The 15,437-nt window shown below is 41.3% G+C and overlaps 1 protein-coding gene across 1 annotated transcript in view; it reads right to left on the bottom strand.

Annotated features, from left to right (window-relative positions):
- LOC126466722 (inter-alpha-trypsin inhibitor heavy chain H4-like) overlaps positions 1 to 15,437 on the bottom strand; it is a 210,487-nt gene that overhangs the window by 63,878 nt on the left and 131,172 nt on the right. The window contains exon 8 of the mRNA XM_050096404.1: positions 10,390 to 10,537. Coding sequence (XP_049952361.1) covers positions 10,390 to 10,537 — 148 coding nt within the window. The remainder of the gene's footprint in view (positions 1 to 10,389; positions 10,538 to 15,437) is intronic.

Raw genomic sequence — 15,437 nt, forward strand, 5'->3', positions numbered from 1 at the left:
TTATTTACATTTTGAAAAGAGATAAACAGTGGATGGGGCCAAGTCAGGACTGTGTGGAAGATGATCGATGACAGTGAATCCAAGGTGTTGGATTGTTGACAGAGGTCGCAGCGCTCGTGTGTGGCCTGGCACTGTAATTCTAAAGGACGGGTTGCTCCATGTGTGGACGAACTCTTCGAATTCGAAACTCGATTACAGCACTCTGATTCACGCAGACTAAGATAGTTACATAACACATTGAGATGTTAGACGTTACAATTTGGAGCCCTCTAGTGTCAGACGATATGTGTATGTGGAGAACAAAGATGTAGAATGTTAATAACATTTAGATTTATGATGAAGTAGCGCTTTACAACTGCCAAATAATTGTGGAAGTTCGTTATATATGACCGTCACCTGTTTAATTTTAAGCTCAATGCTACCGGTTCCGATCAAGACACGCTTTACTTCTTCTTGAAACAGTCCGCTGATCGAAGCTGTAGCAGTGAGTATAATATTAAAAAGTTGATGGTCATTTACAATGAAGTTTCACAATTAATAACGTTTGTTTTATTTAAAAAGTTTTATAACTTGTCACATAAAAAATTCAGAGGCATTTCTTTCAGTATGTTCTCCTAGAGTATCATACTGTTATTAATTTCAATGAGTTGATGGAAGTAGAGGCACGGTATCGAACGAAAAGTATCTGTAGTTTACTCATGAGTAGCACAGTAAGAAAAGTGTCATACCCACACATGCATCGACACGTGGAGGTATGGCTCAACATCGTTGATAAAAACGTGCGCTCTGTCATTACCTTGTTAAGTAAATAATTTTATTGTGCTGGTACGGTGGGGTGTTTTCTTTAATGCTGTTTCATGTCGGAAATATTTCACAAAAACTTTACTTCTTTAAACATGTCTCGGATCTCACTTCATTATTAAACAGTTTATCAAAATACTGAGAATCTTAAACAATCTTGATAACCGCTCGTGTTAGTACGCTGCTCCCGCGATTGTAGAAGACATGCCTGTCTCGGATGTAATCCACCTGGCGGATTAACGACGAGGGCAAGTGTGCTGATCAGCCTGGATGTGGTTTTTAGTTGGTTTTCCACATCCGACTTGATGCATACTGGACTGGTACCCGCTTCCCTTACACACTTCACAACGATTTCTAAAACGTTCGCATACTTTCACATGGGATAAAATCAGACGCAGGGAGGTGGTGTACATACATTTCGTCTCGGGGAAGAAGGGGTGGGGAGAGGAACGATGCCTGGGAAACCTTTACCACTAACATTGCCGAATACAAAAGTTAACAATTAAATTTTTTTTGAAACATGGCTTTAGGAAATATCAGCTGTCATAAAATACTATTAAAACATAATAAAAACGGTCCAGACTACGTAAAATATTTCATTTTAAGAAACGGTGACAGGTTTATAGCAACGTCTGATCATCCTCAGACAGTTACATACACTGTAAATGGAGAAACATGAAACTTATTAGAGGACACATGAAGATAAACATAACACTAAAAAAAATTACGCAACTACACTATACGTAAAAAGCTAAGAGATACTCTTGCTGTTTGCTGCAGCTGGTGTCATGGAGCACTGACTGCTTTTGCGTAGTGTAAAGCGCAGATGCTGCGTGACGTGCAGTTGCCGTCCGTAAATAGCGAGAGCTCAGCCCACCGTTTCCAATATTACGTCAGTGATATCCAAAGGCCGTCAAATACGAATAAAATCACTAAAAATATAATTGTGGTATGACGTATTTGGAGCGCGGCCACAGTCATTTAAATATAAAAACAGGCTTGCATAATATACAGGTTGAAGAAAAAATGCTACACATTTCATATCAAGACAAAAGGTATCTACATATAGTAGAGCCTAGTCCCAGCAATAGGCTTAATAGAAATGCGATTTAAAAAACAATTCTCTGGGCTCACTGTAACTGCGTGCAGCACGACGAAGAAAAGGTAGCATGAACTCTGCCCTCTGCTGGAGGGGTCCCATTAGCTCAATGTGACGAAGCAATGTAGGAGGGAATGGATATCCAGACTCGTCGATATTCGAGTCGAGTTTGCAGCAGATATTTATTTTTCGGTTAAAGCTTCAAATTGTAACCAACTTACACCTCCACAATCCAGTATCTTATGTACTTATTTCTGTTACTGTTATCCTTATTTAATAATTACATCATTACATGACCTTCTTACAGACATAAACAACCATTTTGTTTCTTCTATGAAACAAATAAATCTAAAAAAAATATAGTAGTGATTACAGTAACATTGTCTGTATCCTGTGAGGTATGAAGAATACAATAGGTAAGATAGTCTAGATTGCACTTTAAGCTACGCACAATAATTCCGTCCTGTACGTTTGACGTCCAGGCTTATCTCACAGAGCCAATATGTTCACGTATGAGAAACGTTCAATTTCACATCTGCAGACACTTCGCCACTCATAGGACCATACTTTGCTGGCCCCCATGCAACACAGCTGCATCCACTATTGCCGAAGCGGCAAGCACGCGAGCTATTAGGTGGTACACATGGGTGGGTGGAGTACTAATAAATTGTTCCTTGAAGCGATTCCACAAATAAAAATCTAGCGGATGAATGTCCGGGGAGCTTGGAGACCAGAACATTGAACGTGCATAACCAATGCATTTCCCTGGAAATGCTTCATTTAAATAGTTATGCACATAATTCCAAAGTGTGGTGGTGCACCTTCATGCCGAAACTACAGCTGTCGCTGAATGCCAAGTGTCAGGGAATGTACTGAAAAAGAATCGTACGATACACTGGCTCGTTCAAATTGTACGGCAATATATAAGGGCCCAAAAGCACTCCTCCGACGATTCCAGCCCACAAGATTTTGCCAAAGCGTGTCTGAAAGACACGTTCACATGTGACATTTAGTTGTGTTCTGACCAATAATGACTGTTGTGGAGGTTCAAAATACCTTCAAGAGTGGAGCTAGTCGTCAGTCCAGATCACGAAATGTATAAAATGTTCGTTAACTTTCACTTCGTGATGTTGAGATAACGTCTACTGTGGATGAAGTTCTTCATCGTGCAACACTTCAACAACCAGTCTTTGAGATATCTGGAATTGCCTTGCAATATCACGGGGACTTCGCTGAGGTGGCTGGTGAACCGTTTCAAGAACCGTGTCCTTTGTTTGTGGAGTACATGTTGTTCTTGGACGAACTGTGTCCATTACTTGTGGACGAAGATTACCGGTTTCCCGAAGGCGTCGCTCCAGGCTACGAAAAATAATGTCAATAATGTTATCAGCATAGCGCTTTGACGATACCGCGCGGTGTACGCACGAGCAGCAGAAGCAGCTTGTTTATGGAATGCATCCAACACAAAAGGATATCGGCGTGTTCATCGTTGTGTATTCTGTGGTGTCACCGCCAGACACCACACTTGCTAGGTGGTAGCTTTAAATCGGCCGCGGTCCATTTAGTACATGTCGGACCCGCGTGTCGCCACTGTGTGATCGCAGACCGAGCGCCACCACAAGGCAGGTCTCGAGATACGGAATAGCACTAGCCCCAGTTGTACGGACGACTTTGCTAGCGACTACTGACGAAGCATCGCTCATTAGCCGAGCAGATAGTTAGAATAGCCTTCAGCTAAGTCCACGGCTACGACCTAGCAAGGCGCCATTAGCCTTACATATTTTGATAGTTATCGTATGAAATGTCTCATCAAGAACGCTGTATACAAATGGTGGATTAAAGTTAAGTATTTCAGTAGCAACGTACTTTTCTTTATAGCATTTATCGAGCGTCCTGTTTCAGACCATCAAGTCCGCCTGCTTGTTTAATGGCCGCCTCCCTTAAATAAAGTGCGTAGTGTTGGCAATCTGTCAACACTACATATTCCATCGGGAAGTCGCCGAGCACGAGCTTGGCAGGACGAGTTAAGGTTGTCCACTGCATGGTTAGTGCACACATGCATGTAGTTTACTAGACGCCACTGTACGTGATACGCTACCGTCATGTGACAAAATGATGTTCTGCCTATAAACGACGAGAACCAGAGAACAGACGTCTAAAAAAACAAAAAAAAAAAAAAAAAATAAAAGACCGACGAAGAGTCGACCCAGAGCTTCACGCTGGAGAGGGATATTATGTCCTAGCAGCCTACTCAGTGAGCTACGACCGCTATTGCGGTATAGCGGTGTGATACACGATCCTCTCTACATTCCGATGCGCTGCACGATGTGACAGTGTTACCAGCTCCTCGTTTTTGTGCATGTTTTCAAAATGTACCCGATCTGATTTTACTAGGTAAACTTTTGTCTTGAATTTAGATGAGGAATCACATGCCGACCTCCAACTGGCTAAAAAACACACCACTAATAACCCTGGTAACGGTGGGAAGATCGATGTGTTCCTGTTTTAAGTGAAAGATACAAAAGTATGGCTTCTGGCGGCGTCCTTGTAAGTAATCTTTGCTCAACATACATCATGCACAAATCCTCATAGATGGCACTTTCGGTCTAGCTAGAATGTTAATGGTTTATTTCTTTATTACCCTTCTTTGACATACTATTTTATTATATTTTCGCAAGTTTATTTTTATACTTACGTAACTGTGTCCCATATCCAAATATTTCATACCTGCAATCGTATTTTTACTGATTTTATTAATCTTTCACGGTCTCTGGCTATCACTGACGTAATGCTGGAGACGGTGGGCTGAGCTCTCGCAATTTATGGACGGTAACTCCACGTCATGCAAGAGCTGCCCTCCACGCCAGACAAGAGCAGTCAGTACTCTATGCCGCCAGCTACAGCAGTCAGGAAGGGTATCTCTTCTTTTACTTAAACTTAATTATACAGTTTCTCCTGTTACGTTTATCTTCGTGTGTGCTCTAATTACTTTCATGATACTGCATTTACAGAACCTGCTCACCGTCTCTTTTTAAAATAAAATCTTTTATGGGGTCTAGATTGTTATCATTATATTTTTAAAACTTAACATGACAACCCTGCGAAGGTATGGGATAAAGGAAAGGAAATAGAAAATAAAAACACTCTAAATTTTCACTTTCACTGATTCAGTAATTCTTGTACCTTAACTGCTTTAAACAATAGTACAAAAACAAACAAGTAGTCGAAGAGTGAAAGCAATCTGAAGATTTGTTACCATAATAAATGCCCGCAGATAGCTTAACCGAAGATAGGCTACTTTTATCCACGTGTCCTGAATGTAATAATTATTCTTTATAAAAAACAGGGCAGTATAATTAAAGTACAGGGATGTGACTGGGTGATTTCGTATTCCAGCCATTTCCAACTTTTTGTATGGGCAAAATTCGATGACCCATTATCCGCCGTTGTGGCGACCCCTGGGGAATGTCGCCAGCTGTAACGGCTCCGTTCGGCCTGTGGAATTTCTCCCGGACACCTGCCTCCCACAGATTTACGAAAGGCTTGCTCCCATGTCTTTTCTGCCAGCCATCTTTCTCCCACCGGTTTGATGATTCTCACAGCACCTAACATTAAACTGACTGTCTCCTATTTACTTGCTCCATACCACCGCAATTTTCTGATGAAAGTGGTAATACCTCCTTTTTCTTTATCTGTTCTGAAGTAACTAGATGCCAAGCTATATCTATCCATATTAAGCAGTCCGGAATCTGTTATCAATTGATGTTCAAAAACACATGTTTACATCAACTTTGTTTAGTGGCTCTAATTCATCTAAAGAAATCAGAAGGTCTTTCATCTGATATTTTAAACCTCCTTTATTTTGATGCTATATGTTTATAACTCACGGCTGCAAAATACTAACACGAATTCTATACAGACGAATGGAAAAACTGCTAGAAGCCGAACTCTGGGAAGAACAGTTTGGATTCTGTAGAAATGTTAGATCACGTGAGGCAGTACTGACCCTACGACTTATCTTAGAAGATTGATTAAGGAAAGGCAAACCTACGTTTCTAGCATTTTTAGACTTAGAGAAAGCTATTGACAATGTTCACTGGAATACTCTCTTTAAAATTCTGAAGGTGGCAGGGGAAAAATACAAAGAGCGAATGGCTATTTACAATTTATACAGAAACCAGATGGCAGTTATAAGAGTAGAGAGGCATGAAAGGAAAGCAGTGGTTGAGAAGGAAGTGAGACAGGGTTGTAGACGATCCTCGATGTTATTCAATCTGTGTATTGAGCAAGCAGTAAGGGAAACAAAAGAAAAATTTAGAGCAGGAATTAAAATACATGCAGGAGAAATAAAAACTTGACGTTTGCCGATCACATTATAATTCTGTCAGAGACAGCAAAGGACCTGGAAGAGCAGTTGAACGGAATGGACAGTGTCTTGAAAGTCTTGTTCCTCCTGCCACCGAACTTCACTAATTCCCACTATATCTAACTTTAACCTATCCATTTCCCTTTTTAAATTTTCTAACCTACCTGCCCGATTAAGGGATCTGACATTCCATGCACCGATGCGTAGAACGTCAGTTTTCTTTCTCCTGATAACGACATCCTCTTGAGTAGTCCCCGCCCGGAGATCCGAATGGGGGACTACTTTACCTCCGGAATATTTTACCCAAGAGGACGCCATCGTCATTTAACCATACAGTAAAGCTACATGCCCTCGGGAAAAATTACGGCATTATAATTCTGTCAGAGACAGCAAAGGACCTGGAAGAGCAGTTGAACGGAATGGACAGTGTCTTGAAAGTCTTGTTCCTCCTGCCACCGAACTTCACTAATTCCCACTATATCTAACTTTAACCCATCCATTTCCCTTTTTAAATTTTCTAACCTACCTGCCCGATTAAGGGATCTGACATTCCACGCACCGATGCGTAGAACGCCAGTTTTCTTTCTCCTGATAACGACATCCTCTTGAGTAGTCCCCGCCCGGAGATCCGAATGGGGGACTACTTTACCTCCGGAATATTTTACCCAAGAGGACGCCATCATCATTTAACCATACAGTAAAGCTGCATGCCCTCGGGAAAAATTACGGCCGTAGTTTCCCCTTGCTTTCAGCCGTTCGCAGTACCAGCACAGCAAGGCCGTTTTGGTTAGTGTTACAATGCCAGATCAGTCAGTCATCCAGACTGTTGCCCTTGCAACTACTGAAAATTCTGCTGCCCCTCTTCAGGATCCACACGTTTGTCTGGCCTCTCAACAGATACCCCTCCATTGTGGTAGCACCTACGGTACGGCTATCTGTATCGCTGAGGCACGCAAGCCTCCCCACCAATGGCAAGGTCCATGGTACATGGGGGGGGGGGATATAAGATGAAGGTCAACAAAAGCAAAAGGAGGATAATGGAATGTAGTCGAATTAAATCAGGTGATAATGACGGCATTAGATTAGGAAATGATACACTTAAAGTAGTAGGTGAGTTTTGCTATTAGGGCAGCAAAATAACTGATGATGGTCGAAGTAGACTGGATGTGTCAAGGCAAGCGTTTCTAAGGAAGAGAAATTGGTTAACATCGAGTATAGATTTGTCAGGAAGTCTTTTCTCAAAGTATTTATACGGAGTGTAGCCATGTATGGAAGTGAAACATGGGCGATAAATAGTTTAGACAAGAAGAGAATAGAAGCTTTCGAAATGTGGTGCTACAGAAGAATGCTGAATATTATATGGGTAGATCACGTAAGTAATGAGGAGTACTGAACAGAATTCTAGAGAAGAGGAATTTGTGGAACAACCTGACTAAAAAAAAAAAGAAGGGACCGGCTGGTAGGACACCTTCTGAGCATCAAGTGATCACCAATATGGTATTGGAGTGTATCGTAGAGGGTAAAAGAGTGTATCGTAGAGGGTAAAAATAGTAGAGGTAGACCAAGAGATGAATACACTAAGCAGATTAAGAAGGATGTAGGTTGCAGTAGTTACTCATAGATGAAGAAGCTTGCACAGAATAGAGTAGAATAGAGAGCTGCATCAAACCAGTCTCTGGACTGAAGATCACAACAACAACATATGTTTGTTTCTATATTCCTTTCAACTTCACGTATGTTAGGCTCAAAATTTTCAGTATTACACTACTAGCCATTAAAATTGCTGCACCAAGATGAAATGCATATGATAAACGGGTATTCATTGGACAAATATATTATACTAGAACTGACATGTGAATACATTTTAACGCAATTTTGGTGCATAGATCCTGAGAAATCAGTACCCAGGAAAACCACCTCTGGCCGTAATAACGGCCTTGATACGCCTGGGCATTGAGTCAAACAGAGCTCGGATGGCGTGCAGCTTCAACACGATACCACATTTCATCAAGAGTAGTGACTGGCGTATTGCGACGAGCCAGTTGCTCGGCCACCATTGACCAGACGTTTTCAATTGGTGAGAGATCTGGAGAATGTGCTGGCCAGGGCAGCAGTCGAACCTTTTCTGTATCCAGACAGGCCCGTACAGGACCTGCAACATGCGGTCGTGCATTATCCTGCTGAAATGTAGGGTTTCGCAGGGATCGAATGAAGGGTGGAGCTACTGGTCTTAACACATCTGAAATGTAACGTCCACTGTTCAAAGAGCCGTCAGTGCGAACAAGAGGTGACCGAGACGTGTAACCAATGGCACCCCATACCATCACGCCGGTTGATACGCCAGTATGGGGATGACGAATACACGCTTCCAATGTGCGTTCACCGCGATGTCGCCAAACTCGGATGCTGTACACATAACCTGGATTCATCCGAAAAAATGACGTTTTGCCATTCGTGCACCCAGGTTCGTCGTTTAGTACACCATCGCAGGCGCTCCTGTCTGTGATGCAGCATCAAGCGTAACCGCATCCTTGGTGTCCGAGCTGATAGTCCATGCTGCTGTAAACATCATCGAACTGTTCGTGCAGATGGTTGTTGTCTTGCAAACGTCCCCATCTGTTGACTCAGGGATCGAGACATGGCTGCACTATCCGTTACAGCCATGCGGATAAGATTCCTGTCACCTCGACTGCTAGTGATGCGAGGCGGCTGGGATCCAGCACGACGTCCCGTAGTACCCTCTTAAACCCACCGATTCCGTATTCTGCTAACCATCATTGGATTTCGACCAACGCGAGCAGCAATGTCGCGATACGATAAACCGCAATTGCGATAGGCTACAATTTGACATTTATCAAAGTCGGAAACGTGATGGTACGCATTTCTCCTCCTTACATGATGCATCACAACGACGTTACACCAGGCAACGCCAGTCAACTGCTGTTTGTGTATGAGAAATCGGTTGGAAACTTTCCTCATGTCAGCACGTTGTAGGTGTCACCAACGGCTCCATCCTTGTATGAATGCTCTGAAAAGCTAATCATTTTCATATCACAGCATCTTCTTCCTGTCGGTTAAATTTCGCGTCTGTAGCACGTCATCTTCGTGGTGTAGCAATTTTAATGGCCAGTAGTGTATGTAGTTCTCACAGCCTGTAATCTAAATGTGCCCTAAAAAAGGTGCTTTCGTGGCTCCAGTGACTATAGTCATAGGCCCATCAATGTCAGTGTCCCCGATTAAATGTTCTCTTACTAACCCTGACAATTTCGCTTTCCTATTTCTGTTGAAAGGTAGGATAGCTTTTTCAAATCAATACCTTTCAACAGCACCAACAGAAACCAAACCTATATGAGATTCAGCACCCGAAACAAGCAGCTGATCTAATCTTATGTTGATCCTAATCATTGAGCCGTTCAACATGCTACGGCTATTAGGTAGAACTATAACTGCTGATGGGCTGCTGTCTACAGCCGAAAACCTAACCGTTATCATTTTCAGTCATTACCTCTACCGTTTTTTTTTCTTTTCAGACAAAATAACAATAATCTTAAATATTTAACACAAAATAAAATATTAATGACGTGAAACACAACCATGATTTACATTCATTTAAACCAAAACAATACTTAAAACCATACGCATAGCCACACAACATAGTAAATGTGTAAATACATTTCATTTTATAAATGCTCTGCTATGAGTAGTACAGTGTCTGATCATTCCAATTAACTGCTAAGTTTATTTACTTTAGTAAAAAAAGTAACTCAATTTATAAATACAGACTTTTGAATTTAAGAAAATATTATCTCATGTTTAACAAGACAGGAAATATCGACAATCAAGCCCCTCATGTGGGCGACTGTCGTTTTACAGTCATACCTCCACAACGATGCATTTACGGTTTGTGGTTATCTGGAAAATTTTACTGGATATCGAAATCCTCTGCCCTGTCTTGACCTTATTACCACGTTGGTTTCTTCCACCTTATAGAAGCAGTTATAAAGGGATTCAAATGTGTGTCTGGCACTGTTACTTGGGTTTACCAGTAAGTAATATTCAAAGAAAGCGAGGTTCCTACTTTGTCCGAAATAAGTAAAAACAAAACTATTTTGTTTGTACCAACCTCCAATTGCTTCGAACGAGTCCACGCTCCTCTTGGCCTTGGCAATGTTCTCTCTAGTGGCAGGGACAACGCCGTTCTTTATGGATTCACGATTAAGCCGCTCTTCCCGCAAGTAGGTGAATATCAGTGGCTCGTCAGGTTGCCACACCTACAGAATTCACTGCAGAGTATTAGTAATAATCCTTATTATTCACAATACACTGTCTAAATGGTCTGTGAACTGTAGTATTAAATTTACATGTTGTGCTGAAAAATGAAATGGATTTAGATCTAAAAGAGTCGAGCAGCGCAGAGTATGAAAGTAACACATACAACCTGGAAAATTTTTAATTTCTGTTTTTTTCCTTGTATTACTAAGTTGGTTATCTATTACTCATTATGTTCGTCTTCCCATTACAAATAGTTCTTTTGCTTTAAATTGTATTAAATACTAGCAATGCTGGATTTACTTGGGGAAAGTGAAAACCATTGTAGGTGTCATGTCCGAGTGATTCAAAGCAAGAGTTTTCCAAGAAGGTGTTTCGGAGTGAACGCTGAACACTATAGACATGTTTCTGTTGTCATACACGTAAATCGAGATACAGATGTTTTGAAAAATGTACGTGCACTCAACCAAGTGCGTCCAAGGAGAAGTGTTTTTTTTTCACTCTGAATATTTAAGTACCACAAAACAGAAATATTGTAGTATTTTTGTGCTGTCATTCGAGTATTATGAATAGTGAAGCCACAGTAATAACTTTTCACAGAGATTATTTTTACTGTGATTTTTATTGTGATGTAAATGCAAATAGGTAAGTAATTTCCCAAGTTGAAAAATTGTTGGTCATTTTTGTATTTTTAATATAGACGAACTGTAGGGCTTCTTGCAAATCTTAAAACTACGTAAGATGTAGTATTTTCTTCCAAAACATATTTAAATAGGGTAACATAATATACAGGTAGAGTGATCTGAATTAAAAAGGCAAGATGGATCCCTTTCATTTATTGTAATAAGTGTAGGGTGAATAGTGAGTCATGAAAAAGAGCTACTTCATTCCAGTGAGTGAGCGGTTCTGATCCAACCCCAGAAATAAACGTTTTTGCCCAACCGCGATTCTTCAGACCACATGCTCCAACTGTTTAGGCTCCACATTGCAGCAATATATCTGTGCTGACGCTTCACTGGTTTATAGAAGGCTGCCAGATAAGTATCCATTCGAAGCCACGGAACACAGGTACACTACATCTCAAAGCGATACAAATATGCGACATTATTTTTCTGCATGCTCACCAACTCTGAGCAAACAAAAGTAGTTCGTCCTACCAATCAGTGAACTCTTTCACGATGGAAATCCCTTCGTTGGACACAGAGCCGTTCGAGAACTGCTGCGTGAACGTCTTCATCGTTGGAAAATCTCTTCCTGTAAGATGGTCGTTCAACTTGCCGAAAATATTGCCCAGACATTGTCGTTTGCGGTCTATTTTGAGGGCCTTCTTTCCCGATCATCATCACCTATGTCTGCGCGGGCCTGGTCGGATTGTTGACACCGTTTCACTATGACTGGACTCGGCACTGTATTCGGCCCATATATCACCAGAAGACGTTTTGACATAACAATCGTACTGTCCCACTTACTTTAACATCGGAGCACGTTCCCAGTTGTCATGCAATTTCACTCGCATAGTGTGATGCACCTTTTAATTTTTCTCCAACAGAACTGTGTCTGCAGGATATCTGAAACATGAGTTCCACATCTACATCTAAATTTAAACTCCGCAAGCCACCCAACGGTGCGTGGCGGAAGGCACTTTACGTGCCACTGTCATTACCTCCCTTTCCTGTTCCAGTCCAGTCAGTTAGCGGGAAGTACGACTGCCGGAAAGCCTCCATGCGCGCTCGAATCTCTCTAATTTTACATTCGTGACCTGCTCGGGAGGTATAAGTAGGAGGAAGCAATATATTCGATACCTCATCCAGAAACGCACCCTCTCGAAACCTGGACAGCAAGCTGCACCGCGATGCAGAGCGCCTCTCTTGCAGAGTCTGCCACTTGAGTTTGCTAAACATCTCCGTAACGCTATTACGCTTACCAAATAACCCTGGGACGAAACGCGCCGCTCTTCTTTGGATCTTCTCTATCTTCTCTGTCTACCCGACTTGGTACGGATCCCAAACTGATGAGCAATACTCAAGTATAGGTCGAACGAGTGTTTTGTGAGCCACCTCCTTTGTTGATGGTCTACATTTTCTAAGGACTCTCCCAATGAATCTCAACCTGGCACCCGCCTTACCAACAATTAATTTTATATGATCATTCCACTTCAAATCGTTCCGTACGCATACTCCAGATGTTTTACAGAAGTAACTGCCACTAGTGTTTGTCCCGCTATCATATAATCATACAATAAAGGATCCTTCTTTCTATGTATTCGCAATACATTACATTCTGTTCTGTTCTGACAACTCATTGTTCTACGCTATGGTCTTAGCATCAGGCAACATGGGTAGCTTACTTTCTGAAGTCTTTGCGTAATGTCAGCTGTTTTGAATTATTTGCGACAAGCGTTCTAGAGTTCGCTAATTATTAAATTTAAGGTCGCTCCCACTCCAACTCTCAATCCCATCCCTTGAGCTGCTTCGAGGGGCTTCCTCCCACAGTGCTTACTCTGACATAAGTCACAGTTGTACAAATTTTGGAGAAAATATCTTCAGGGAACCCAGAATATTCGATTTTGCGCTCCAGCAGAGTTGCAAGTTACGTATTTAGCTTGTTCTGTGTTTTCATGGCAGTGCTGCGATAGATACCATATGTGGATGCCGTGTGTGGACGTTGGAGGAGCTGCCCGTAGTTTAGTGTCAATGTACACTTGACAGCGAAAAAAGTGGGTCACTGCCGAATACAACCAACATAACGTAGCTGTGTTGCAGGTCCTCTAAACACGAAAACCCCATTTGGTACAGTCTGACTACACACAATGGGTACCGCAAGAGACTACTAAGAGACCAAAGGTCTTTATGGCAGTCAGTCTAAGCGTCAACTAATATCGTCATACAAAACATATTAGAAAACACGTTCTTAGCGATGAGACACCCCATAATACTCATAAACTAACCTCAATTACAACAAGTGACATTCCAAAAGTTCTGAGAAAACAGATTATTTTACATGTATCGTACAGTAATCATTAGTCAAAATTAAATACTTGAGACAATATATAGAGTTACAAAGCTGTACGACAATTGGAAAAAAGTTTTTCGCTCTCTAACAGGTTTTCCATCCACGTGCTGAAGGTCGCTCAATGGCGAGTGGCTGTGGAAACTGGATATTGGACGAACCAGTAGAAAAAGGCGATTAACGGCAACAAGCACTCTAAGAAAATCTCAACATTAACAGCGAATCACCAGCAATATCATTCTTCTCGTATCACATCAACAGCTACGTGTACACAAATTTGAACTTTAAATGACATGGCCAACGTCGTCCTTCTGGACTTGGATTCAAACCCAGCACCTACAGCAATTGCTAACTAAGCTAAGCTTTGTTTGTGCCTTATTGAGACCGGATCTCTAGGCATAAAGACACGTGAAGTATAGACATTTGCACCAGTATCGGTTATCAATTCAGATCCTGAAAATAAATGACGAAAATGTTTGTACTGAATTTGGAATCCTGTCATAACAGTTACCGTCCTGGGAACTACCCCCAACGACGTTTAATATGGTGTCATTCACAAGGAACAAGGTATGCTCATGTTTAAAATCGAAATGCCATCATATAAAGCTTTTGACAGGCATGCGAACCCAGCACCTAATCGGATTGTAAACGAAGTACAGTCATGCTCAAAACTATCCGAACGACCTGGATTACATTTCGCCTGATTCCCATGCAACCCACATAACGCAGCTGTCTAGCAGGTCCTTTAATCGCTCCTTCATACAGTCGTTTGACTATTGAAAATGGTTCCAACAAGTCACCACTAGAAAACACTGCTCTGTGTCGCAATAATTCAGAATGTAAAGAAATACCACGATACTAAAAATATCAGGGAACACCTCATCACAGATAAGACTGTCCTAAAGGCTTGTAAGCTCGCATTTATTGCAATAACTGACATACCTGAAATGTTAGCACTCTCATTATTACGTCAGATAGGTAATGCACGTAGTAAGTTCGTCGTATTCATGATTTCCTCTTCAAAGTAACATACCATACTTGTTATTTAACACAAAATGTCATTAAAATTTACGTTATTCACGAGCAGCTAGTTGAGAATGTGTATGAATTTCAAATGACACGACGAACCGCCTCGTTCTGCATATGGATTCAAACCCACGTCATGCAAACTAAGATTTCGTGACTGCCGGAAATTAACAGTCATTCCTGACTACGCATAAAGAGAGTGATATACCTCGATTTTAGACAGTATCAGTTAACAAATATCAACTTCAAATTACATAACGTAAACATTTTTAACGGTCGCGAATTCCTACCCAGCATCTATTGTCCCTGTTAACGAACTACGAGAGATGTTAAATACTGCTTCTTCACAAGTAAATTACTTGAAATGCAGTGAGGTAAAGCTTTGTGTAGGACAGGGATTCGAACGAAGAACCTAATCGGATTGTTATCGAAGCACAATCAACTTCGACATATCGGATTTTCTCGGCAGTAGCTAAATGTATTAAGTGGAATGACGAGACGAAACATTAATTTTTTCCTTCCCAGGACTCCAACCCGTAACGTATCGCTGTTATATTCTAGAGAAAAGGAACATTAAGTATTGGTTTTTTACACCAGCAGCGACATGTGAGCATGTTTGAACTAGAAATAATATGACGAAGTGTTCAGTGCTGACTGATAATCGAACTCCAAACATATCGTTGTTGATTACACACAAAGAGACGTCAGCTACCGAATTTTTCTCCACCAGCAGCTCGGAATAACATCCTTGAACTTACAGTGATCTCGCAAAGAGTTCTGTGTCTCACTAGGAGTCAGAAACGTCAGATATCGTTAGTGTTGACAACGAATGAAAATGCATTAAAAATAAAAATTATTATCCACCAG

Source organism: Schistocerca serialis, chromosome 1 (genome assembly GCF_023864345.2).
Source record: "Schistocerca serialis cubense isolate TAMUIC-IGC-003099 chromosome 1, iqSchSeri2.2, whole genome shotgun sequence".
Classification (NCBI taxonomy): domain Eukaryota; kingdom Metazoa; phylum Arthropoda; class Insecta; order Orthoptera; family Acrididae; genus Schistocerca; species Schistocerca serialis.